Source organism: Tyto alba, unplaced genomic scaffold (genome assembly GCF_018691265.1).
Source record: "Tyto alba isolate M040663 unplaced genomic scaffold, T.alba_DEE_v4.0 Super-Scaffold_33, whole genome shotgun sequence".
In the NCBI taxonomy this organism is placed as follows: Eukaryota; Metazoa; Chordata; class Aves; order Strigiformes; family Tytonidae; genus Tyto; species Tyto alba.
This window is the reverse complement of record NW_024881308.1, coordinates 14900336-14926312: the sequence shown is the minus strand read 5'-3', so window position 1 is coordinate 14926312 and position 25977 is coordinate 14900336. Positions and strand designations below refer to the sequence as shown.

Here is a 25977-nt window from a genome sequence, read left to right as displayed (position 1 = left end):
CGGGAGCTGTGTAAGCAGGGAGCTATACCAGTCTGGAAACCAACTGGAGCATAAAACCCCAGTTACCGTTCCGGTGGCTGACGGTCACGCTGTGCTTTTGGGTTATTCCCGTGACTCTTGGCTGATGGAGCTCAGCTGTCCTGGACCTCCCGAGGATCTCCCTGCTCAGAGACACCCCCAGAAACTGCAGCCTGGGATCACTGGTATTTTGGAGGTGTGTTGGTAGAGGGGAAAAGCTCTTTTTTAAATCCAAGTTGTACTTGTGGCAACCAAGACTGGTTTTCACATGTTTTTCAGGCCACCTGCCCTGAGGACAGTTACAAACAAAACCCAGAAAATTATTCTGAAGAAGTAAACAAAACAAGGAAGAAAAAAGGGGAGAGGTCTTAAAGCTGCTGGCGGGTGTTTGATGCCCTGAACTGCAACTCCCTTCCATTGCTCCCCCCCCATTACACCCATTTTTAATTACAAGCAGTCAAACTGTAAAGACCTTAATGGACATCTTAATTATTGCATTAAAGTTTGAAATGGAAAATTCCTCATTACGTGCCAAGCAGTAGGTCACAGCTGCAATAAACGGTGATATTTTGCTTGTTACAGTGCTGGGTGCCCTTTGCAGAATGTTGGTGTCTTTGGGGCATGTCCCGGCCCCGGGGAGCTGGCAGGTGGATGTTAGAGCAGCTCTCTGCTGGGAGAGCATCTGCTTGTGTTTTCAAGGCGAAAGTATCAGCGAGAAATGCTCTTTGCTATTTCTTTTCTCCTCCAAATAGTGTTATTTTTCTCCTGTGTTTTGCTTTCCATCTGCTTGAATGTGTTTATTGATTTAGTGTTATGCAAACTGCAATAAAGCAGTATCCTTCCAGTGCTCTAGAGCCAGCTATTGAATATGCCCCAAACAATTTAAATACAAACCGACCCATCAATGCCAGCCCACAGCAGCAATACAAGGTACCTGTGATTAATCAGCCTTTAAGCCCAGTCCCAGATTCCCAATCCCTTTCGCACCATCCCAGTCCCTGCTTGCTTGGGGCAGGCTGGGAAGCTGAGATCCAGCATGACAGGCAGGGTAGCCCTGAGACCTGCACAATTTAAGGAATGTGGCAGAGCTCCTTCTTTTCTCTCAGGTTTTACACAGTTGCAGGATACGGTGAAGAAGACCAGGGCAGGGTTTAAGGTGGGTCTGTGGCTTCTCGGAGCTTTTCAGGTCAAAATAGCTCAAGTCAGTATGACAGAGGTTGTCTATACCTTTGTAAGAGGAGCAAAAGGACAGGAAAAGTTGAAGATAACTCGCATTCTGCTAAATTCTCTTCAGCATCATTTTCATACCACAAAGTTTCATGTTTATTTCTGAGCACATTGAGGAGAAACTTAGTGGACTCTGCAGTCCTTAAAGATATTTTCTTGACTACATGACCCTACAGATGAGGTTTACAAATTCCTTTAGTGGTTATGTCTCCTTTTAAAATGTAACCCCAAACTTTTGCTCCCCCTGCTCCACATTAACTGCACAATGGTCAAACGAAGAGGGAAAGTGAATGCTGAGCCAGCAGGTGCTGGGACTCGCCAGCGCAGGCTCCGGCGGTGCGAGCCACCAGCCAGGGCTGCTCCATGCTGGGGCCAGGCTCTGCTCGCTGCCCAGCTGTGCCAGCCGTGCCAGCTGTGCCAGCCACACTAACAGTGCCTGCTGTGCCAGCTGTGCCAGCTGTGCCAGCCATACCAGCTACACTACCAGTGCCAGCTGTGCCAGCCGTGCCAGCCGTGCCAGCCATACCAGCCACACTAACAGTGCCAGCTGTGCCAGCTGTGCCAGCCAAAACAGCCATATCAACTACACTACCAGTGCCAGCTGTGCCAGCTGTGCCAGATGTGCCAGCCATACCAGCTACACTAACAGTGCCAGCTGTGCCAGCTGTGCCAGCCAAAACAGCCATATCAACTACACTAACAGTGCCAGCTGTGCCAGCTGTGCCAGCCATACCAGCTACACTACCAGTGCCAGCTGTGCCAGCTGTGCCAGCTGTACCAGCTACACTACCAGTGCCAGCTGTGCCAGCTGTGCCAGCCATACCAGCTACACTACCAGTGCCAGCTGTGCCAGCTGTGCCAGCTGTACCAGCTACACTACCAGTGCCAGCTGTGCCAGCTGTGCCAGCCATACCAGCTACACTACCAGTGCCAGCTGTGCCAGCTGTGCCAGCTGTACCAGCTACACTACCAGTGCCAGCTGTGCCAGCTGTGCCAGCCAAGCCAGCCACACCAGCCACATGACCAGTGCCAGCTGTGCCAGCTGTGCCAGCTGTGCCTGGCTCAGCAGCTCCCAGCCGGCCCAGAGCTGCCACATCCCAAATCTAACAGCTCCCTCTGTTGGCATCTGTTCAAACCTATCAGCGAGGATGCGAAAAAGTTGGCAATGTATTTCCTATTTTTTTTTTTAGCAGAGTCTCCAGGTGGCAGGTGAGCTGTCTGCAGGGCTCTATCCCACCTGACCAAAGATGTGCTTCGTTTGTGCTATTACTCCAACTAATATTGGGCCATGCCTCCTGATGCTGCACTCACCACAGCTCTGCTGAAGACATCTTTTCAGGCATTTTTCCAAAATAAGTGGGAAGAAGATGTAGCTGGGGTCCAATATATGAGTGCACACAAGGTTGCTGTGAGAATCTGCCAGCCCAGACATTCTCCCAGCACAGCCTCCCCGTCCTCTCGCACCAGCCCTAAGGAGTTAGTCACAGTAAATATACTTGATGTCTGTCTGTCCCTTACTGATCACGCAAATTATCACCTCTGCATTCGAAGGAAAATCAGACAGTGTGCAAATGATTCGCTGCCTTTATTTTTTTAGGTTCTTCCATAACAAAAACTCTCAGACAGCAAGCTTTGGCAACGTTGATTAAACAAAAAAAAATAATAGTACAGCTATGTAAAATGGTTTCAATACTTCACCAAAGAGGTACGAACATAATGAAACCCAAACCTCAAATGTACTTCTAATATTTAACTTATTAACCAGTTTAGAGAGACAGATAATCCAGACAGCCCACCAAAGTGTTAGCTGGATTTACAAAGAAGGCACAGCCAGCAGCACTGACTTTCCTTTGAAGACCTTCGTTCCAAATTCCCCAGTTTGCAGAGCCAAGGGGTGGCCAAGCTGCCTGGTTCCAATGCGAGTGGTTTAAACTTATCAACTCTTCCACAAGAAATGGTGCGACCAGCAGAGAGAACCAGAATCCACTCCTTGTGCTCCTGACCTGCAACACTGAACAGCCAGGGAAAATATTTTTTAAAAAAAGCACCTTTTTTTTTTAACTATGTCACTATAGAAAAGGCCGTGCAAACAATCTGCTCAGGCTGGACAAGGGACAAGGCTGGCAGAGATGGCTGCACAGCCTCAGGCCTCTTTGGCAAGCCTGGTTTGCATTTGCTCTGTGTGCCCTCCCCATTTCACCCGCTGATTTTAAGAGGCTTCCCAGCAGCGTTTGTGTGTCCTGGTTCTGCAGCACCCAAGATACAGGGTTGTACCTATGGTAGCAACCAGCCTTTTAGAGAAAAAGGCACAGAAGGAGTAGAAAATACTTTCTTATCTCTCTGGCTCCCAATCAGGCCACATTGATCCTATATTCTCTTGCAAAGTCATTAGGCAGTTGTATCTTTATCTCTTAATACCCCCCAATAAGTAGCTCAGCTTAGCTTAGTGGCACCCATTAGTGTCTCTGCAATTAAAAGGCTGCCATTATTTTCATTATAAACCCAGCTATTCAGAAACTTAATGTGGCTCTGACATATCTTCCAAGAAGAAATTTGGCCAAAACAAAAGGAGAAGCAGGGGATAATTCTTTTTTTTAAGGACAATGAATCTGAACCTATAGCTTTCCTGCACAGCAAGGTCCGTTAGGAAATCTGCTCCCAAGTCTCAGCTGAAGTTTTCTGGTAAGCATTAGAGAAATCAAAGAGATCCTTTCAGGCTGTAAGCAAGGGGTGGGAGGAAAAGCACGGAATTGCTTCAATATGAAATGTCATATTTAAAATAGATCCTACAAAACCAGAAACTGTAGGCTGGTAAATCCTTCCCTTCTAGAAATACTGTGGGTTTTGGTGGGAGTACCACGTAAAATAAGCATGCAGAATCAGGCCTCAAGTCCATAAAATATAGAATTTGGTACTTAAATTTAAAAATATTTATAAATAACTTAAGACATTCAGGCTCAGAGGCGTGTACAGCCAAGTATTTCCCTCTGACACAGGGAACCACAGGGATACACATCCGGTACTATGGATCCCTGATGCAGAAATTTGCTTTACACTTAAGGTAGAAAGAAAACCCGCCCACTGCAGGCTCTTAGGAAAGTCTCCTGTGCCCCTTTGAGAGCATGTGGAGGACACATCTAATCAAGCAGAAAGCATTCGGGAGTATAGATCCATAGCACAGAACATGACCTGTTCCTCCTATACATTCACAGCATATGGCAAAACAGCTCCCAGGGGATTCCTCGGCTGCGCCTGCACCGCAAGGTCAGCCCAGCTAAGCCTGACCAGGGCTGACTGCAGCTTTCCTCTGCTCTCACGTTGGAGATGGTCTGCCTTGGCTCGGGGCTGGAGTTAAAGCGACCCGGGAGAGGAGGGAGCCCTTGAGCTCTGCCCTTGAGCAAAGAAGGGGCTCAGCTGGTTTGAGCAGCCGGCTCGGCAGCCTCCCGGCTCAGCGCAAGCGCGGGGAAGGCAGAATTGATGCAACCTCACGCCCCTGGGACCACAGCAGACATCCAGCCGGAAGACTTCCTGGGAAGGGAAACCTTGAATTCATCTCACAACCCGTTCCCACGTACACCTGGCTTGTACCTGCCGAGCAGACCGCAAAATGAAGGCACGCGAGGGAGGGTGAAGGTCAGAGGTACATTCGTTTGGGTTGTTCCTTTCATGTAGTTCAGAGGACACGTGTCGCGTGGCAGCCCGAGAGCCGGCCACCTTCCCTGCGGTCCCAGGGTGGCAGAGCACGGAGGGACCTGCTCCCAGCACGGCCAAGCAGCTCCCCTCGGCGAGCCACCGCGCCGGGGCACAGCTGCAAACCGCGGGAGCCTTCGGTGACCAGCCGGGTAAGCTGCTTTGGCCACGTGGCTACTTGTCCACTAGACGTGGACTGGGGCAAACCGGTCACACGGGCCGTATCCTCACTGGAGATGCTGAGCTGGACGGCTCTACAGGCCGTCAGCTATGCCCTGAGCAAAAAATAAACTCTAAATTTCTTTTCTCCCATGGGTTTCATCCAGACCCATTATGCACTTGGTCTCAGCATATTTTTTTCCTGTTAAACACCTGAAAAAAAAAAAAATGTTCTTTGGCACTTGTGCGACAATGACACATAGTCATGACACTCTCCTGTCCTTTGGCTGCTTGATGGACTCATCTCTAGAGGTCCATATATGCCGAGTCTGTGTCCACCCTCTGGGCCTCTCCAAACATGAGGAATGCACAGAGGCCAATGCTGTTAACAGCAGCCACCAGGTTAAAAACAGAAATCCAGGAGCCAGTTGTTTCAATCAGGTAGCCAGCCAAGTACACGCAAATGACACCTGGGACAGGAGAGAAGAGAAAGAAACGCAAAGACTCTGGGGCCTGATCCTGCCCGCCTGCGAGGAGAGGACCGTCCCCCCCAGGAAAGGATTTGCTGCAGGAAGGTACTTTACCTAGGAGGGCTCCACCCGTATTCCCAACACCTGTAAAGAAAAGGGATTGTGTATTAGAAACCCACAGACATGAGCAGCTTCATCCCGGCTCCCCCCTGGCCCCCGCTCTGCATGCCCAGCTAAATGCCTCGCTGATGGCTGCGACAACCAACACTCCTCCTCATCCCCACCCTTGGGGCAGGTAAGCATTTGGCAAATTGAAAGGCATGTCCGCCCCGTGACCCGCCCAGGCAGTGGCAGGTATATCCTCGGAGGAAGCTGAGGCTGCAAATACAGAGTGGGTGCTGCACAGAGCTACTCCTGCTCAAACCTTAGCGTCGATGACCACGTCCCCTCCTGCACACACCACCTTCCCAGCACAACCAAAACCCCACCGGCATCCTTACCGAACAGTAAGCCGGCGCACGAGGGGGCCAGATCCTGTACATTTACTGAAATGCCACTGGTGAGAAACAGGGAGGGAAAAACGGCAGTTTTAACCGAGCACGAATGCCTTTTCATCCTTGACACAGAGTTTAGTTTGTCAAACAAAAGGAAGGGATCCTGGACAATAAATGGCACTGACAGGAGAAAGGAGAAAAGAGGCTGAGAGGCTGCTGCACAGGAGAGCCCCAGGAGGAAAAGGATTTAAATCAAAGTGGTCGGAGGGGCCAAAATGCAATTCCCCTCTTGCTTCATGTCCCTAATACCTGCTGGTCCAAGCTCTTCCCCAAACTAGAGGTTTGCTGCATCATTCCCAACCCAGCGGGCACTAAACTCCAGTGGCCTTGCAGGGACCAATACACGATGCTCAGATGAGCACCAGTTCTTGCTCTGACAGTCAGGACGAGGCAGCCTCCTCTGAGACCCCGAAATGCCAAGCGTGGGATAAGAGCTAAGAGCCACAACTACTGCCATTATCACCCTCGTTACCTGTGGTTGAAGGTCTGAAGCCCAACAGAGGCAGAGGCAAACACTATTGCTTTGCAAAAACTGGAGGTCTGGCCCAGGCACAAGGCAAAAATGCTTGAGACGCCAGAACCAATAACCTGGAAGAAAGGGAAAGTTAAATATCACAGCACATTTTCTGTAAGGAAGAAAGCGACTCCTTTCACGGACAAGCTGTTCCCTTTTACAATGGCAAGACCTCGTATGCACCAGGTGCTTCTCAAGCCTTTTTTTTGCTGGTGTCCTGCCTTTCTGTGTCAGAGGTCTGTCCAGAGGGATGTGATGCTACTGAACAGAGAAAATATGCTGTGCTCTCACCCAGAATTTCTATTTCTGTTCATCCTTGTATTGCTATTTCCTCAGTATCTACAGGGTCATTTGGAGGGATAGCGTATGGTTGGCCTTTGCCTGTGAAAGAAAACCTCTTTGGAGCACTCAGAAATCTCTGTGATCTGTTACTGTTGGTCCACGCTCTGTTCATCAGTCAGGTTTTCCTCTGGATTTCATTTCCCATACACACCGACCACCAGCCTGTCTGCAAAGCTACAAACCCTTTCCTCTTTCCACCTATAACCACCAGCCCAGCTCCACGCCGGGTCTAACCTGCCACGCAAGCAGAGATCAGCAGGAAGATCAAGTGTCACTCCCGTGGCTTCGGCACTCTTACCTGCATGAACTTACGAATGGTGATGGTTTTGTACCCTGGAAGAGAAAGGAGAGTTGCAGTTAAGCACAGCTCACCAGGTCTTCTTGTTCAGATGGCCAGATTTCATCTCCAGGTGGATGTTGTGGCTGAGATCAAAGGGAGCCCGGAACACAGGGATGGGATTTGGAACCTGCAGGATTTATCCTGCTTTAGCACAACCTCACATTGTCTATTTGCTGGGTCGTCTTCTCCCTACCAACAATCCCACCTCCTCCTACCCAGGTCCTCTTTCCACATCAACATAAAATAAGAGCTGAGGAAAAGCCAGAAGAACTCTTACCTTGGTTGATTAAATGATCTGACAGAAATCCACTGAACAAGCTTGTAGGAATTGCAACCAGCCAGGGGACTACATTAAACACCCAACCCTGAAAGGAAGCAAAAATCAAGAGAGGTTTCCTGTCAGAGCTGAGTCTGTTTGCAAATATTTTATTCGATAGTCTGTGGTATCTGTAGAAAGGGGAAAAAAAATGAAGTGATCAGGGCTTCTTGCAGGATCTCTACCCTCTTTGCACAGCAAGCTCTCAGCTACACCCTGGACCATTCCAAAGGCTGTAAGGTGGCAGGCACATCACAGGGCTGTAGCATTTGTAGGGTTGTTGCCTTCCCTTCTGTCCCCGTGACCCTGCATCCAGGGAAGAGGCAGAAAGCTCCGTCTGCTCTGGGAAAGAGGGATTAAACGTGTCAAAGTTTACTGTTCAGCAAGGTGATGTGGCAGAGAGCCACAGAGCCCTGGAAAGCAAGCTGTGGATTTTACTCTGCCCTGTGGGTCATCAGTAAAGCTGCCGGTAAAATTTCCGACATCAGCTTCCACCTCATTAGCAGCGTTACTGTGAATCTGAGGGAACATAGCTGGATTTTCTGACGCCAGGATTAGGTAACATGATGGGTAGCAACATACTTTGGCCTATTTTCAATTAAGCGAGCTTGCTACAGTTGTAATCACAGATGATTACTGGTCATCTGGATTACAGCTGCTCAGAGGCATTTTGGTGCCCAGATCTCACGAGGAGCTGAAATCGGTGCGGGTTGAGCTGGGCTTCATCTCAGCTGGTTGAACCTACTCATCCATCCACCGTCCCCCGCACCTTCCCCTTTGCTCGGAGCCTGTCACCCCGTGCAGGCATCCCTCCCTTCCTTGCCTGGCTTTAGGATGTGCAGGAGGGCTGAATAACCTTCATTTTGAATAATCCTGTTTCAGCTGCTCCTGGAAACAGTACCAGGGTCCACCTGCAGCTTTTGGTGCCTTTGAAACTTTGGGTCTTGGCCGTTTTCGAAAATGTTGCCCCATAGGGCTTTGTGGGGTGATATCTCTGGTATGTGTAAACACCAGCTGGGGTTGTTCAGCAAGACAATCCCGACACACCAAACCACCTTTGGCTCATCCCTACAGCCCATCACCCGGAGCCGTCTGAACCCAAACCCTCCATCACCTCCAGCCGGGTTGGGCTGCTGGCAGCGGTGGAGGCAGCTCGCCTGCAGAAAGGGACTGTGACCAGTAGGTGACACAGGTTTCCCACATGAAGGATTATCCTCCATCCTTTAAAATCAAGCATCCTCAAGCCCCATTTTATTAAAATGTATGAAGCGATTATCAGACGCAGGGACGCTATACAGAGCATCTTACATAAGGGCACCGGGATATAATGCTTAACAGATGGTAAATTACTGCTGCGCAAGCACATTACTCGAGGTGCACAGATCTTGTCACAACAATATGTTTGCTGGTTTAATACATGATTTTAATATAAATATCGAGTATGCCATAAAGCGCCTTACACACGTAATATGAAAAGGCATTTGTAAGCAGCTCTGGAAATGATAAAAACCTAACAGAGCCATTGTGGAAAAGACTGAGTTTCTGAGAACAAAATCAAAATACCAGTTCTCAGCCCAGATGAGTATTGCCTAGGTTTCTGAAAAAATGGGAACACCATTTGTGCTGAGGAGAAGGAAGCTTTTATAGTATTTTTGAAGTAGACATTATTAATGGGAATTATCATTTTTGCAGGCAGGTCTGAGATATAAAATGCCAGTACAGTTAAAAACCCCGTGAAAACCCAGGAGTGAATGACGGTCATTTGCAACAGCATAATGCCATGAGCTCTGTGCCATTTCATAACCATCCTCAGAAGAAAAGCAATCTAAAAACCAAATATAATCCTCTCCACCCTGCCTGGAAGGTGCCCCAGCTCTGCCTCACTTCAGCATCCTTAAACAAGCAACTAGAAACCAGCCTCTGCCTACGTGGAGAGAAAATGTTTGCATCTCCAAATGTATGTGCAGGGGGTAACGGCTCTGAACCCTGCGGGGAAACCTCCCACCTCCTCCTGCCTCCCAGCCTGCCCTCAGAAAATCCCTCTGCCATCATCTTCCTCCCTAACCAACCCCTTGCAGCAGGTCCCCAGCATGACCTCATTCGCACAGAGACCAGCAATGCCTGTGTCTCGGAGCCAGCTTACCTTTGACTCGGGGAAAGTTTCCTTAAAGAAAGTTGGCAGCCAGGAGAGAAGAGTGAAAAACGTGCTGGCTGTAGAAAGCTGAGCGATGATGACAGCCCTGAAAATACACAGCAGAGAGGAAATAATCAGGAGTGACAGGTCACACTAGGTGGGAAACGGGCACTCGAGCAACCCAATATTTCAGTTCCTGGTCTATAAATAAATCCCTCACAGCGCTGCAATTGCTTCCTGAGATTTTTTTCATCAATAACCACTGCTGTTGACTTGCCACTCGCAGCACCGCTCCTTCCTTCACTGCCCTCATCCCATCGCTCCCGGGCGGGTGCCTGACGTCAGCCCCGGGGCTTCAGGCGAGGTTAATTGCAGCAGCAATTGTGCAAGTGCATTTCCCACCAGTCCCTTCCAGTGCTGCATTTCCCACCAGTCCCTCCAAGAGGTGCTGTTTAGGGTTTTCTAGGGATTTGCTATCAGCAGATGCTCCATGGTTATTCAAGGCAGGAGTGGGCTTGCTGCCCTGCAGCCCCATCGCCCTCCTCCCCGTCTTTAAATGGCACTTGGGAACATGCTTGGATGAGCTTCAGAACCGAATGTGGCATCCTGAAGAAAAAATGGCTGTTAAAGAGGTGATTCGCCAGCAAAGAGAACACAGCTTGTGCCACCCAGTGCCCCGAGCAGCACTTCTTAGGAGCCCATTACAAGCAGCATTTCTAACAAGACGGGTGGAGAATGTCACTCCAGAGGAGCACAGGACTCATCCAGGGAACAGCCTGTGAAGGAGGAAGATTTGCCGGTAACATTCAAGCCTGACATTCCTCTGGACAGAACATAAACTGCCTTTTGTCATGCTTACTTTTCTAGTTCCTTATTTATATAGAAGGGATTAGAAAACCTGGTAATATTTCCCAATAAATAAATGGACAAAACACGCATAGCAGAAAAAATAAGCGCAGAGAGGAGAAAAGCCCTGGAAGGAGGGTGCTCTCCCAGCCCTGCCGACGCTCGAGGCCACGGCAGCTGCCTACCATATCGGTGCCTTCTTAAACAGCTGCTTCCAGGGAACTTTGGTCTGCTTGGAGATTGAGAGGCCTCTCATTAAATAGTCCATGGGGATGATGAGTTCTGCAGGGGAGAAAACATACACAGGAAAGCTTTGATCAGTAATTTTCTGTGCAGCTGGAGGCAGCCTTGGGAGATCGCTATACAACTACCTTTAATCTCCTTCTAACCCTTGTTTTCTGGCTATACCACCATTGAATGCTCATGAAAACACCTTGTAAAGTTGACCAGAATTTTTCCACTGCATCCACACACTTCCCCATCCAGCCACCTTCATCCATTTTTTATATTTCTTGTTATAATTAAACAAAAACCCCTTGGGCAGAGGCCAGGTTTGGATTTTGTGCAGCTCCAGGCACACTCTGGCTCTGGATAAGCTGGGTTCCTACATGTAGCGTTCGCACTAATATGCTATAACCAGGTGTAATGGTTTCCCCATGTGTGGAATTACTCCCAGACAGTTATTTGGGAAGAGATATTGTGGATTAACTGGTTTTTAAAAGCTTTATGTGTAGATGCTCTTAGTTTGGAATAAGTATCTTGCCCTGCTTTAGCTTAATCCACTTTGAAGATCATGCTCTGTTTGGTGTTTTCACTGGTGCTTAAGAGTACCGAGGAGTCAGATCAGGCTCTCGACAGCCATATAATCCAGCGTGGGTCTTGAAATAGGAAATCAGCAATGCAAGTGCTCAAACCCTTGTTTCTGGGTTTAGCATCTTGGGTGAGACACAGTGTGTATTATAGAAGGCATCTGAACAAAAGTTCTTTGTGTAAAACCAGGCGTGACCTTGGAAATACTGAGGATTTGGAGGAAATAACGGAGAGGCACCATTCTGGTCCCTCAGGCTCAGCAGTGCTGGCTGCCCCGGGGGTGTGGGCACCCGGATTTACCTTTCTCACTCAGGAGGTACTTGCAGGTGCAGTAAACCCAGAGCAAAGTGAGCAAACCGGAGAAGTAGAAAACGCTCTCCCAGCCATACCAGTCCAGGAGGAGAGATCCCGCACCACCGATCACCAGCGTCCTGCAAGGAAAACCACACTTGGAGGTACAGGTGGGGCTAGGAGCATTCGGGCTGCACACCTCAATGGGAGATGCTTTGTGGGGTGGATGCTGGGGGTCACTAAATACACTTAAAATAGTCGTCAGTCACTGCCTGTGCGGGCACTGCCCGCCTGCCCCATCACCCCGTGGCTCTGCAACCTGCACTGTTCCCTGCCTGGCATCTCGGGATCCATTCCGGGCAGGAAAAACCGAAAATGAGGCTGCTGGTGTGCAGAAAGTATCTCAGAGGATGTAGAAATCAGCAGAAGAAATGAGTACCATGGAAAACTAAGTGATTAAGCACGGTAATATTTCTATTTGGCTTTTAAGCAACCCTTCCATTTAGAAAGGAAATTCTTATGGAGATTAGCAGAGTTGGGAAAGTTATATTATCCTCATCTATCAGAGAGGACAGGTGACTAGTCTCGGGCTGACCCTTGTTCTTCCTAATGAATTAGGTTGTTTCCCATAGTAATTAAATGTTGCAAAACACTCTTCTAAGCCTGGCTTGAAAATAAAGGGGAAAAAAAAACAACCAAACAAACCAAACAAAACAACATAAATCCTTGACATACACGACAGCAACTGCCTGAGGCTTCCTCAGCTGCAGCCACTATCCTCAAGGACCCAGGAATCCGCATGTACTTCGGGCTGAGAATTTTGCCTCCAACTATTTAATGGCATTTCATCACGTATGATGTCCAGACACTGTCACTCGCTGTTCAAAGCTTTTTGAACTTACCCAAACTGTGAGCCAGTCCCCACTGTGCTGTAGGTGAAGGCTCGCTCGCTTTCCCGGACCTTCTGGGACAGCAGGCTGGCCAGGGATGGGAAATACACCCCTGAGAGCAACAGGAGCAGGACAGGGACCTGTCAGGCTCCTGTGCCCTCATGAGCAAATCAAAAGCAAATTTAAAAGAACCAGCAGGAGCCAAACACCGAGACAAAGCAACAAAACTTTTGGTGAATTCAAAACAGTGATATAAAATAAAATAAGTGAATCCAACACCATGGAAGGTTTGTTTGTGCCTTCGCCATAATCCCCTGTTTCATCATCACTGCTGCTGCTGTAAATCCATCGGTGTCAATGCACTTACCCCAACGGTTCCCCAGTGCTGCAGCTCAGCAAAAGGGAAGGAAAATCATCCCAAATTATCCAAAAGTTTTGGTAAGGACCAATTTTCCCCAAGTGCTTTGAAGGAGTTGTAAAATGTGGAAAAACAAGCAGGAACAGTGATGATTTCAGAAGACAGCAGCCCCTGTTTGGCAGAGAGATTTCTACAGGGGAATGATTTGTCAGTGACTTTCTCTAGAAATGTCACTTATTTTTTTTCCCATGGAAGTTTTGGATGTGGAGGCAGTTCTGAGGCAGAGGATTCCTTGGACATGCACGAGAAGGCTTCATGCACTGCAAACCACATGACTTGCATCAGAATTTACTGCACACAAGCCCCTCTGCAAGGATGCCCCTGGGCAGACAGACACGCGGACACGGGCTCCGGACAGGGGTCTCACCTTGCAGCAACCCCATAAGGAACCTGGAGGAGGTCATAAAAACGAGATGGGCAGAAGTGATGTGGGTGAGCAGAGGGGTGAGCACCGTGAGGAACCCCCAGGCTGATGCCGAGAGGAGGAGGACTTTCTCACCTCCTATTCTGGAAGACAGAAAAAACGTTATCAGGAGCAAGGGAAGGGCAAAAGGGCAAAGTCCCCCAGTCAAGACTCGAGAGTTCTTTCCAGTTAATCCTGTTTTTAAGAGCAACCTTTCAGTCAAACCTGTTCTTCTCTTCAAAACACCTTTAGCCCTCTGGGGAGTAGCTCTGACCTCCTCCCTTCCCACCCCCTGCTCCCCTGGAGCAGGCAGCCAGCAGCCGGCCGCTGGCATCCCTCTCACAGGGACACTGGCCACCAGTGCTGCCCATACAGCTCCAGCACACACCAGCCCCAGAGGCACCACCGCCCCGATGCACCCAAGGCTCTGATGGAGGGGAAGCCCAAGCTGCTGCCACCGTGCTGCTTTTAACCAGCGACGGTGTTTTCTCTTCCATCTGCTCTTTTGCACCAGCTCTGCCTGTTAACATTTGGGTTTTCGCAGGCGGTTTGCTTGCAAACCATTAAGGAACATAATTAAATAGCATAGTGCACTGCATGGATAATGTACTCCTTCCAGGCATGTGCTCCTCACAAAAGATTTCATAGGAAAGCCCTCCTCGCTGAGAACAGGGCGGCTGGGGAAAGGAAATCAAGCAGGTAATTACTCAGATCTTTCCTTACAGCTAGCTGGGGAAGTTGTTTTTTAATTGATATGATAAAATGGAGACACTTGGGTTTTCCTAAACATGATAGAAACTGTGATGAGGGCTTGCTTGTGGAAAGATTGCATGAGAACATAGGGTGGAAAAACTGGAGGTGCTGAACTGAAAACAAAGATAGACTATGCAGATCAAATAGGAAAAAGCTGTATTCCTTGCAAAAAGGAAATATTTTCTTCTGGTGGTTAGTGATTGCTATAAGCCCTGGCAAATGGCTGTCCAGCACTGCTGGGATTAAACTGTTTGTCAATGAACAAATAACAGTCCCAGTGAGCAGCAGCTATGAACTATGCAAAGAGAACCAGAATTTATCACTTTTCTGAAATAAAGTCTGCTTTACACCCACCGTTTCTTTCATCAGCTTAACATGTAAGCTTGTGAGTTTGCTTTTTTTATTCAAATTACCGAACCAGTGCTAAAAACAACCTCCATCAGAAAAATTATGCTGGTATAAAAGTGCTCTGCACTGTTTCCAGGCGAAAAAAACCCTTATGCTGGTCTAAGTGTCCATTAACATGACTGTGGATTTCTCCTGGCAGCTGCTCTGCAGGAACTGTCGAGGCAGCAATGATCGCATAGACACTCCCTGTGTTTGCTGGGGAGTTTGCTTGTGCAAAGTCCTTCAGTGCATACTGCCCTAGAAGCACAGCAGCCATTTCAAGACCCAGGAATCTAATCGGACAGTCAAAACTATGCATGTCCTTTCTGAATCAGAGCTATAGACCCTGCGTGAGGCCGATGGAGAGACCTCAACTGCTTCCAGAGCAACCTGCAGCGCCCCATAAAGCTTCTCCCCATGGACATGCTTCACCCTTCCACCCCATCACTGTCCCAGGGTGAAACTTGGCACAGCCACTGTCAAACCTGGCATGGAGAGGTCAAAACCAAGCTAAGTGTCATTAACAAAGCCCGAGCAGAGGAAAACGTGAGAAAAACTTCCAGTACTGGTCACTGATATGTCCTCCGATAATCTGTGTCAAGCAGTAGCCCCAGAAGAAGCTGCTGAGCACGATGCCAGACTGCTTCTTGTCCCAGCTGAAGTGGGTGCTCAGGGCGACGGCGCAGATGGGCACGGTGACGCGGGCGCAGTACAGCAGGCACGTCCCCAGCAGCAACATCACCGTCCAGACACGGGACTCGGTCCTGCAAGGATGGAGAAGAAAATGGGGAAAGGGCGGGCGGAACGGTCTGCCTGGGAGATCCCTGCACGGCGAGGATTTACAGGTCAGGCTGGTTTGCTTGCAAGCTGAGTCTGTCCTGATAAAATAAAGGTCAGCGCAACCCCTCTGTGGCACAGGGGTTCTGCGTATCGCATGTGGTGTCTTTTATGAATGAGGCTAACTTTCATCCCAAAAACTTTGTGACCCCAAGAGCAAAATGATGTCTGTCCACAGGCTGCAAGGTAGAACGGGCTGCTGGGGCATCGCTGACTGTGGATGGAGGGAAAGTTGGGGGGAAAACCTGGTCCGTTTGCTTTTTTCCCCAAACAAAAGCTTTTGAAACTGTTCTTTAAAAGATAAGGATAACAAAGGAAAGGTCAGTGCATGAGGTTAGAATCATTTGCATGAGACACACTGTCTTGGTAGCAAACATTTGTTATTTGGCATTCCGACCCATTTCCCAAGGGAGGTGGGGTGTGTGTTACCCTTCCTAAACAGGAGGGAGGTGGAGGAATTCTTTAGTGAGAGACAAGACATGATGGGGCTGAACAGCCCAGGGAGAGGAGCAAGATAATCCAGCCTGGCCTGATAAGAAGTTTAAGATAATATGAGTAATATGTTAACAGAATATATGTTTTGGTACATGAGTACTCAGCCCCAAGAAAAGTGCTCCTGCAGAAGATACAGGCTGGAAATAAGTGGCAAAGCAACTTTCTCCTGCTCCAAGTCAGCGATGTGCTTCTGGAGCAGAGACCCACATTTTGCTGCAAACTTCAGGCCCCGGGGTGTAGGTGAACTCCTCTGCCTTCCCACAGCCCCACTAACGTCAGCCTGGGTCCCCCTTTGCCCCTGAATTATGGAGTTAAAAGGTTAGGAAGAACACCCACTATTTGTATTATTCGTATTTGGTTATTTTTATACCCAGAGGCCAGAGCACAAAGCACTGAGCAAACAGACTCTCTCTGCTCCAGAGATGACTGGGGAATTCACTGTACCAGGGCATTAACCTCTGTGCTTTCCACCCCACTAAACATGCCCACCTTCTGCGCAGGAAACAACCTGAGTCACTTTTTATATTGAACTGAGCATTTATTTCTCTGTACTGGAATTATGATAAATGTAGGCTAACGCCACACAGCACAAACCCATTTATAAACGTGTCAAATGGCCCGTCACAGTGGGAGGCAAAGGAACAATGAAAAGTAAAACACACCGGGCAGCTGTGCCCGCTGGAGGTGAATTTATTGTTGTTCCCCAACAAGGCAGATATGCAGCTCAGTGCCAACCTCTGGCAGGAGGAACTGTGTTTCAGTTGGTGCTTTGAAGGTTGGAGCTGTCTTTACTGTGCATATGGACAAAATAACACAGGAACTAGAAAACCTCACATATCTCTGCTGGAGGAATAGGTAACCAAGGGTTGACCTGCCTCAGCCATTTGAACTGCCTGGTAAACACTCTGAGTCTCTCTTGGTCTTATGCCGAGAGGAAGATATGCAGCAATCCTAGCTTAATTCTCCACAAAACACCAAAGGTGATTTGTTTTTTTAATCATCTGCCCCAGCCAGCTCCAGCAGCAGCGACTCCACCGGCTTCAGCTTGGCAAAGCAGAGCAGAGCAAAACCAAACCCGGGTCAGATCAACCCCAGCAGGACGATACGGGCAGGAGTTTTGGGGTATAAATCCCCCCAGAGGGCAGGTGGGGGGGAATGGGAGATGGAAAATATTATGGAGGGTTGTCTCAAGACAATTTGAGATCAGCTGCAGGTATAAGCGGCCGATCCTAACCAGTGCTTCCGCACCAGCAGAGATGGGCTCTTGCCAGTCTGGGGCCATAATCTCTCCTGTTATCTACAGTGGCACAGCCCTGATTAATTTGAGCTGTTGAACCTGCAACAATTGAGGTGTCCAACTAAAACGCAGCAGGCTGCTGTGTGCGTAGGTATTTCCTATTATTTAGCTGCTAAGATAGTTTTCTAAATTGTGCTTTTCCCCCTGAAGCAAAGGGAGACCTTTATGAGCTTTTTCGCTGTCTGGAGCAGGTCTGAGCTCTCCCTCTTCTCCCAGCAGTTATTCTAATGAGCACAGCAGCATTTTAATGCGATATTAAATTGACAGTTCTTCCCTGGCCCTAAACCCTGTATGGCTGTTGTTGTGGTTTAACCCCAGCCGGCAACTAAGCACCACACCACGCAGCCGCTCGCTCATTCCTCCCCCTGCCCGGTGGGATGGGGAGGAGAATGAAAAAAAAGTAAAACTCGTGGGTTGAGGTAAGAACAGTTTAATAACAAAAATTAAATTAAATATAACAACATAATAATATAATTGTAATGAAAATGACTATAATAAAAAGGAGATAAATAAAACCCAAGACAGACAAGTGATGCACAGTGCAATTGCTCACCACCCGCCGAACGATGCCTGAGCAACGATCTGCCCCTCCCAGCCAACTCCCCCCCAGTTTATATACTGAGCGTGACACCCTATGGGATGGAACAGCCCTTTGGCCAGTTTGGGTCAGCTCTCCTGGCCACGCTCCCTCCCAGCTTCTTGTGCCCCTCCTCGCTGGCAGAGCACGGGAAACTGAAAAGTCCTTGACTTGGGATAAGCACTACTTAGCAACAGCTAAAACGTCAGTGTGTTTGCCAGCTTTATTCTCACACCAAATCCAAAACACAGCACTGTACCAGCTACTAGGAAGAAAATTAACTATCCCGGCCAAAACCAGGACAGGTTATGCAAGGTGTAAGATGGAGGAGGAAAAAGACCTGTGCAGCTCAACTAGTCTTTACTCTGCTTCTCTTTATAAAATTTCCAAGGTCTGTTCCCTCCAGTGGGTGTTTGCAACTAGGAAAAGCAAAACCCACACGCAGCAATGCCGGTGTCCAAGGAAGGTGCAGGTGGGGGGAGCATGGTTTGGTGCTAATGGATTGAACCCAAAAAGCAATGAGGAGGCTGCAGAGCAGCTCTGGCTTCAGGGTGGGGGGGATGCTGTGAGCTCCCAGCCTTTTTTCTCACCACGATGAGGTGGGCAGAGTCACCCGAGCCCCCGGCCCCTGTGTTGGGGGCACGCAGAGGGGTTTGGGGGTGGGAGGAGGGAGGCAGCCAGGCTAGCAGTGCCGGGCTATCCAAGGAACAAGTCTGACCTGCCTGAGAGCGGGCACAAAGCGCCCTGCAGCTCTCTGCAAAAGCACAACGCCGTTCCCAGTACAGCCCAGCGACAGCAGTGGGAAGGAATTGCCAAGCAGAGACTTTCTCCCGACAAGCCTCTTCCCCAGCTGATGTTTTGACAAAACTCCAGTGAATATTTTTCTCTTGACTTTTATTCTGTTTCAGAAGCACTAAATAAGTCTCTGGGTGTACCACACAGTCTCAATGCTCTCTTTGATCACTACTTCATTCTATACATTTATATCATTTTCCTACATATTTAAATGCATTGGTAGAGACTTATGCTCAAAACAAGAGGGGAGGATAAAGACGGCTTCAGACTACCACTTGCTCCATAGGTAGCACATCCTGCTAGGAAAATACACTCAAATAATGAGTGTCAAATGTAATCACTTGCTGCCCACACCCACCTGAAAGCATGGCAAGAATTATTTCTCTGCAAGGACAATGATGTGCTTGCATCAGAGGAAAGAGCTTTGTAAATGCATTTTCTCCTAATTATAGTTATCGCAGAGGCTGCTGATGAGTCAGTGTTCTGCTCAGTGCAAAACAACAACAGCAAAGGTTATGGGAGAAACCTCGACTAGCACAAAGGGGAAAAATTAAAACTCTCCTTCAAAATCTATGAAATAATGACAGATCAAACAATAGTTTTGGAGGTAACACCAGCCACCCGAGAAGCGGAGCTTTACCAGCATTAACAAATTAAATTTAATGGCTTCACTGATGAGGGAGGTAGAGATAATCCATGCTGGAGATAACCGAACTGAGTCAGACTGAAGGAAGTCACAGCCCTTGGTGACACCGTGCCCATCTCACCAGCCACGTGGACAGACCAAGCGTCTCCCCACAACCCCGTGCCGGTCCCAGCCAAGCCCCGGCTTCATGGGGGCAGAAATCCCGGTGAGAGGGGGCAGCCACCTCCAAACCATCGGCGGGTGAATCACGGGAGCTTGTCCAGAGCCACCTAATTAACTTAATTGGGTGCTGTGTGAGGGGGGTGGCTCCTCGCTGCCCTGGGCTCTCCCGACATGGCATGCCTTTCTGCTTACAAGAAACGGGCACTGCAGGTGCATCCCTTCTGCATGTCACTGAGACCCTCCTAACCGAGCGAAGCAGCCATGCAGCTAGAAAACACTTCCTACTTCATAAACCTCCAACCACCACTCAGACAGACTATAATTAGCTCAAGCCCTAATGATTCTTCCTGGGTGGATTTTTGTACGGCAGCAGCCCTATATTTGAGCAGCCCTGGCTCATGTCCCTTGGTTCTCCTCCTCCAAACGCAGCCCCAGGCACTGGGTGGTCACAGCTTTGCTTCGAAGCATCCAGCAATTCCCCTGGGACCCGGCTCCCACCAACCAGACAGGTCCCCCATCAAGGGCACGGTGGTTAAAATTGATTTTCAAGGATGCCTGAGAGCCCCAACGGGATAAAACCAAGCCGAGCCATCCCACGGTAGAAGGAGAGTATAGGGTATCTTTATTTGCAGCGTGTTTTCCTGCTGGAGGAATTTCTCTGGTAGATGCCACAGAGCAAATATTTATTCAACTTTATTTCTCTTGACTTGCCTCCCTCCTTTTCCCCAGTCTGCAGGTTTGTCTGTTTGCAGACACTGCAGGTCACTGTTAAAATGGACTTGCTGCAGTTTAGGCTATCAATTAGATTACAGTTTAGCCCCCCCCTTCAAGGCACAAGTCTGGACCGTTGGGTATTTTCAGGTGGTAAGAGAGCTGTGTTAGACAGCAAAACTACGAACAGTCTGTCCCAGCAACAGCCCTTGGCCAGAAGCCATCCCTGAGGTTCGTGGGTGTTTTCCATAACTGGAATTGGAAGTGGGAGAAGACCTGGGAGCTGCAGCTCCCGATCTGCATCCAAGCTGCTCCATGGCCAAGGTGGGCACAGGTACCGGCAGCCAGGCATGCTGCCCACACCCAGGACAGCTCTACCTCGGTTCTTTTCTGTAAAAGGAGCCTGAAAATAGCTCTGTGGGAAGATGCCCGGAGGGTACGTCAGCTGGAGCCACCTCCAGTGCCCCCCAGCCCGCTCGCTCGTCCCTGCAAGGACCCCAGGGATGAGCCCCGTGGTGGTACCGAGCTCCAGCCACGCTGGAGGGCCCCCAGCTCCAAACCAGGGCCACCCAGCAACCCAAGCCTGGGGCCACCTCCCAGAGGAACGTCCCCAGCACGGGCAGCCGGTGCCTGCAGTCCCCCTCACGCCTGGTCGCCTGCCACACCGCAGCCTGGGGACGTTTCCCTCCTCGTCACCCATTCCCAGCCCCGTGGGAGCATCCCCCTTCAAAATCCTCTTTTCCAGCCTACCTGCCTATGGCTTTAATTTACAGTAATCTCCAACACAACCACAGCCTGACTGACGTGGCACAAACACAGCGGTCATGCAGACACTCCTGTGCGAGGAGATAATACCCAGGTAGTTATTTTTAACCTGGTTTGACAGTCCTTTCACTTCTCTCTGTTCTTCTCAACAACAATTTCTCCTTCCCTTCAAAATCTAACATGCTTAGGTTTAGCCAACCAAGCCAAGAGAGAGGTTTGTTGTTTTGTTATGTTTTTTTTTTTTCCCCCCTTCTTCGAGTTGATTTTGTCGTGCTGCAGACCGGCTCCAAGCTAATGATTTGTCGCTGTCAAAAGCAGCTTTGGGGTTTAGAGGAGGGTTTGTTTTTTCCAATCCACCAGCTAACAGCCAACGAGAGCAGCACAGAGGACACAGGGCTTTTTTTGCTGGGAAAGCTGCTGGTTTCCTGTCAGCCTCCTGTGCACAAACTCCCTCTGCAGAGCTGCAGATGGCAACAAAGTGGTGTTCAGCAAGCGTGGCTCTGGGTTTATTCCCTCTCTTCATTTCTTGCTTTCGGCAAAAGCAAAGATGAAATTAGATTTCAGTGGCTCGTATGAGCTAGAAATAGTTGTTAAGTCGAGGTGGATGCAGTGGGAAAATCTAATAATGAAGCGCACGCGTGCTTTGCACGCTGATCTAAGGGCATACGGGGTTCAGCCAGGAATGAAACACATGTCTTGCTTACTTTTTCCATGTGAAAAAAGTTCTCAGCAAGAGCATGATTAAAACCAGGGTGAGGAACTAGTACAATAAAAAAAAATAAAAAAAAAAAAAAACCACCCAAAAAACTAACCACCAGAAAAGAAAAAAAAATGCAACTAAAGCTGCAACACTGTTGACAAAAGCTCAGGGCACAGAACTCAGAAAAACAACGTGACCGTTAGCTTCGGGCAAAGAACACAGACAGGCGACTGGAGACCAGCTTGTGGCCGTGGTACAACTCCTTTCATCTCTGGAGCTTAAAGGAACTGCTATAATAATCCCTGGTCTTCAGATGTAGTCAGAGCTTGGGAGATGCAGAGTGGTTTCAGGAGTCATTTGCTTCCCAGGACACACTGCCTTCTCCGTGTTGGCATTTCTCTCCTGGAGGCACCATCCAAAATGTGATCCCCATGTCTACTGCTGGATCTGCCGGTGGCTTTGTGTGCAACCTTCAGCAATAGGTTTCTCTTCTCAGTGCTTTGGTCTTCCCCCAGTTAAACCTGAGATGCTAAAACACATCTACTGCCTGAGGACTCCTGCTTTGGTACGTTAAGATCTCCCTAGAAAAGTGCTATCTGAATGTCCAGATGTGCTACACAAACGTGAGGGCTTTTTCAGGCGCCCAAACAGAAATGCCCGAGTGTTGTTCTTGGAAGAGGAAGAGGAGATGTTGGAAACCTGCAGGAAAGCCATTGGAAACCTGCAGAAAAATTTGGGAAAGGCAGCCGGAGAGGCAGGATAAAACGTAGGGCAAGAACAGTGGAAGAGGAAGGAAAAGCCAGCTGAAAAAAGGGAGGACAAAAGAAGAAGCAGAGTGAACAAAGATGGACAAATAAACCTGCCAAGATAACTGTTTATCTCTCCTTGCACTGACGGTGCAGACAGACCTTGGAAGGCTGCCTGGCATGTCTTTTGATGGAGCATGAAAGAAGAACCCATGTCACTTCCCCTCCTTGATAAAACCTTGCCTGCATGGCAATAACTCATTACTTGGAAATGTTGAGAGCTATCTATTTGCATACGCTGTTCAAAAACTGTCCACCGAACTGATCTGAAATCATCCAATGAGGCATTTTATAAAACCTGACCAACTTGCTTGCACGGTCTGGTGGATTGCTCCCCTTTTCCGCTCCCCCCTTCCCGTTCCCACCCTCTGCCTGTCCTGTTTACTTTCGACCATAAAACCTCTATAAAACCTCCCCAAACAAGGGCTGTGACCATGCATGTGCGTCTTCACCAATCAACAGGGAAGTGATCTCTGCTTCTGTGAATTACTGCAGTATAGATAAAGATCTGATTGGAGCTATGGTTATCCTGCTGCTCTTTCACATTAACCAGATTCTTTCAATTACTAGCAGCACTTAAGATGGTCAGAATCACTTCAGAATACGTAACTCTTGGTGAATAAATCAATCTCTTCCGTTTTGGGAAGTGTTATAGATGGTTTGCATTTTTTTAAGAGATTTGGGAAACTGGAGGGTTTGTTCTGGCTAAATGTATTACATTTTTTTCTAGAGGAAAAACACCTAAATGGAAACTTTGCTTCACGAAAATTTGGTGGGAGGATCTTCCTCTCCCACCACTCCCATTTCACAAAGACTTGGGGAAAAATTAGAAAGGGGGAGACAGAGCGAAGGAATTTTCCTAACTGCTTTTGGGGGAAAAGAATCTTAAAATTTTAAGCAACCCTAGTGTCAAAGGTGTGCTTTTGAGACCTGCCCCTTACTCTTGACTTAGCATGGGTTTGATTGACCTTCCAGGTCTCTGTCTGCAAGAAAAGTCTCCTTCGGGACAGCAGTTTAAAGCCAGCTATCAGCCTCCTGCCAGTGCAGGAAGAGATTGTCAATCAACCTCAGTTTCTCCAGCGGCTAATTGCTGCTGGAAGGGGCAATTCCTCCCCTCAGCCTCGCATTCCTGGGCGTTGGCACCGATGCCACCTGCCCCCACGGCTGTCCCCCCACTCTCCTGATGGGGTGAGCTCTCCACGGGGCCACACCGGCTCCCAAGGTGAAGGGGAGCCGGGACCCCAAACCAAACTTCAAAAGCGCGGAGGCCACACGGTGAAGTCCAGGGGCTCCCAGTTCGGAAAAACCTCTGACCATCACTTCCAGCTGCCCCGCGGCACTTCTGAATCACCGTCTCACCCCACCTCGGATGGTAGAAGCGGCAGATCCCGAGGCCGAGATGCTGGGTGACTTCCCGGGGCGGCAGAGAGGAGCGGCGCTGCCCCAGGTATCCCAGCTCGGTCCCCGACTCGCAGCCTCCGCTCCAGACGCAGAAGCGCCCTGCGTTTGCTTACACCTCTACTGTTAAAAGTAGTCACTTTGGGCTTAATAGTATTTTTAAGTATTTTAATTACTTAACTTGAAGAACAGTTCATGCCGCTTAGCTGCTGCCCTGCTACTATTCCAGACTTTATCTTAATTAATTACTATCACCAGTACAAACATCCCTCCTGGAACACTTTGATAAGAACCTCGTAGTGGTTTTAACGGCATGTTTAAATAACTGACTCCAGGCCAGAAATAAGCTCAATAGACTTACTTTTTTTTTTTTTTTTTTTTTTTCCCCGACTTTCACAGTAATTCCGTATCTTCCCCCTTTCCTCTCCTGTCTCTGTTGGAGCCCGGCGGGGTGAGACGGCGGGGGCTGCCCAGGGCGGTGGGACCGTGTCCCCCGGTCCCGCTCTCCTGCACCCCCGCGGCAGGAGGGTCTTGGGGGGCAGCGGCCCGGCGGGGAGCACCGAGCACCTCCCGAAACCGCCCCTCCGGGGAACGCTTCAAGCTGCCTCCATCCCGATGCTGCATCTTTCCCAGGAGCTGCATCAGGAGGTGGCGGAGGGAAGGGGGTCTCCGGTTGACCTCGACCTCGGCGGGGGGTCCCGGGAGGGGGACCCGCCGGGGGATGGGGGGTTGTTTGTGTGGGGGGGGGGGTCCCGGCCGAGCGCTGCGAGAGGGTGAGCGGCTTTAGCCTTACCTGGACCAGTACGGGTCCCCGCCGCCATCCCTCCTCGGGCCGTCGTGCTGCGCGGCCCGGGGGCCGTGCTCGGCGCTGCCCACCGGCCCCATTCCTGCCGCCGGCACCCGCGGCCATGCGGGCGGCGCCTTCCGCCTCCCCCGCTTCACATCGCGGCGGCGGCCGCCGGCTCCCTCCCCCTTCGCCGATCGCGGCCACGTGTCAGCGCCTCCCCGCCGCCTCCCGCCGCGCCGTTCCGGGAAGTCCCGCCGCTCGTAACGCGGCCGGGCCCCCCCCCCACCCCGCGCTGGCCGCTGCCCGCGCCGGGGGCAGCCTCGAACCCGCGGCCCCAGCGTGCCCGGCCCGCGGCGGGCGTCGTTTGCTCCCACCCATCACCCGCAAACTTGCGGGGGTCTCTCCCCCCCCCCTCCCCTTTTCCTCCGGTAAATACTCCCACCCTCCTCGGCAAAATCTTTCGGGGTTAATAGAGGGGGGTTAAGCGGGGTCTACTCCTCTCCCCCCCAACACCTGGGAAGCACGACACTCCTGGCGCTGGTGGCGAGACAGCCCCCTGCTCCTCCAGCTTTCATCGGTGTGCCGGCAGAAAAGTCTCTGTGCGTCTGCTTTTTAAGGATGAGAACTGAATACGATATTCCCATCCAAATAATTTAAAGAGAAAATAAACGGGAATAATCCATATTTTGTAGAGTCTGATTTAACTCTGTTGGGTAGAGCTGCTGCCTTGCTGTAAGTACCTGGGAGAGATAATCAGACTCCTTTATGGAAATAGATAATTAAAATGATGGTTATCTCGGTGCAAAACGAGGACTCACTTCAGGAATATGAGTGCGCAGGCGGAGGCGCTTTGTTAAGACACAGTTCAGGTGATTCGGTGGCCGACAGTCGCTCGGATGGGGGCACAGCCAAACTCCAGGGCAGCGGAGGCTGGAGGAAGCTCCCGCTCAGCCTGACCAAGGTCGTCCCTGGCCCCTGGGAAAGGTACCAGAGCTTCTGGGCTGCGCCAAAAAGGCCAGGGTGCAGGTGCAGGGCAGGCATCTCCCAGCTGCTACTCCTGCAGCCAGCAGCCTGGAAATGCTCCCTGAAATTAAGCCTGCAGCAGACTCATGTTTAGCTAACTCGCCCCTTCTTCTCCCACCAGGAATACACGGCAGGGCCCTGAAGAGAAGTTAGCTACTTAAATCAAGAGCTGTAACAGTATTATTGAGCTGAACCTTAGTGAAGTGGCAAAAAGGTTCCTCATGCACAAAGAGACAAGTCCAGGAGGAGGTTGCCAGGGCTGACAAAAGCAAAAATCATAAAATCATACTTTGTCCTTTGCATCAGCGTTTCTTCCTCTGGGGAAAGAGATCCCCCCTTCCAAAACGCCTGCTGCATGGTCACACAGACCTGCTACCAACGGAGAAAACAAATACAACAAGCTTTGGTACAAGTGG

General features: G+C 49.7%; 1 protein-coding gene across 3 annotated transcripts; it reads right to left on the bottom strand.

Moving 5' to 3' along the window:
- Positions 1 to 2811: 2811 nt before the first annotated feature.
- On the bottom strand, positions 2812 to 24751 carry SLC17A9 (solute carrier family 17 member 9). 3 transcript variants are annotated; one of them, XR_004409628.2, is made up of 14 exons: positions 24545 to 24751; positions 15129 to 15326; positions 13387 to 13526; positions 12614 to 12713; positions 11721 to 11851; positions 10796 to 10892; positions 9774 to 9870; positions 7592 to 7679; positions 7273 to 7307; positions 6591 to 6706; positions 6065 to 6120; positions 5679 to 5708; positions 4834 to 5564; positions 3171 to 3256 (listed from the first exon to the last, which is right to left on the bottom strand). XR_004409628.2 is itself a non-coding variant. In XM_033010456.2 (13 exons), exons 1-13 carry the CDS (start codon positions 24634 to 24636, stop codon positions 3012 to 3014), a joined length of 1425 nt encoding a protein of 474 aa, XP_032866347.2. In that variant the 5' UTR covers positions 24637 to 24750; the 3' UTR covers positions 2812 to 3011. The 3 variants fall into 3 exon arrangements, 2 of the variants coding, with proteins under 2 accessions (XP_032866347.2, XP_032866348.2); XM_033010456.2 differs by lacking the exon at positions 4834 to 5564 and having other exon boundaries at positions 2812 to 3256; positions 24545 to 24750; XM_033010457.2 differs by having other exon boundaries at positions 3143 to 5564.
- Positions 24752 to 25977: the final 1226 nt, after the last annotated feature.

What these genes read in the sequence shown, in the direction of transcription:
- SLC17A9 (XM_033010456.2), bottom strand. Translation starts at nt 24,636, where the DNA reads ATGGGGCCGGTGGGCAGCGCCGAGCACGGCCCCCGGGCCGCGCAGCAC. An exon ending in AAACTTTCCCCGAGTCAAAG is followed by an intron (nt 7,680 to 9,773) that starts GTAAGCTGGCTC and finishes GCTTCCTTTCAG; the next exon opens with GGTTGGGTGTTTAATGTAGT. An exon ending in GTGCGCCGGCTTACTGTTCG is followed by an intron (nt 5,709 to 6,064) that starts GTAAGGATGCCG and finishes TTTTCTTTACAG; the next exon opens with GTGTTGGGAATACGGGTGGA.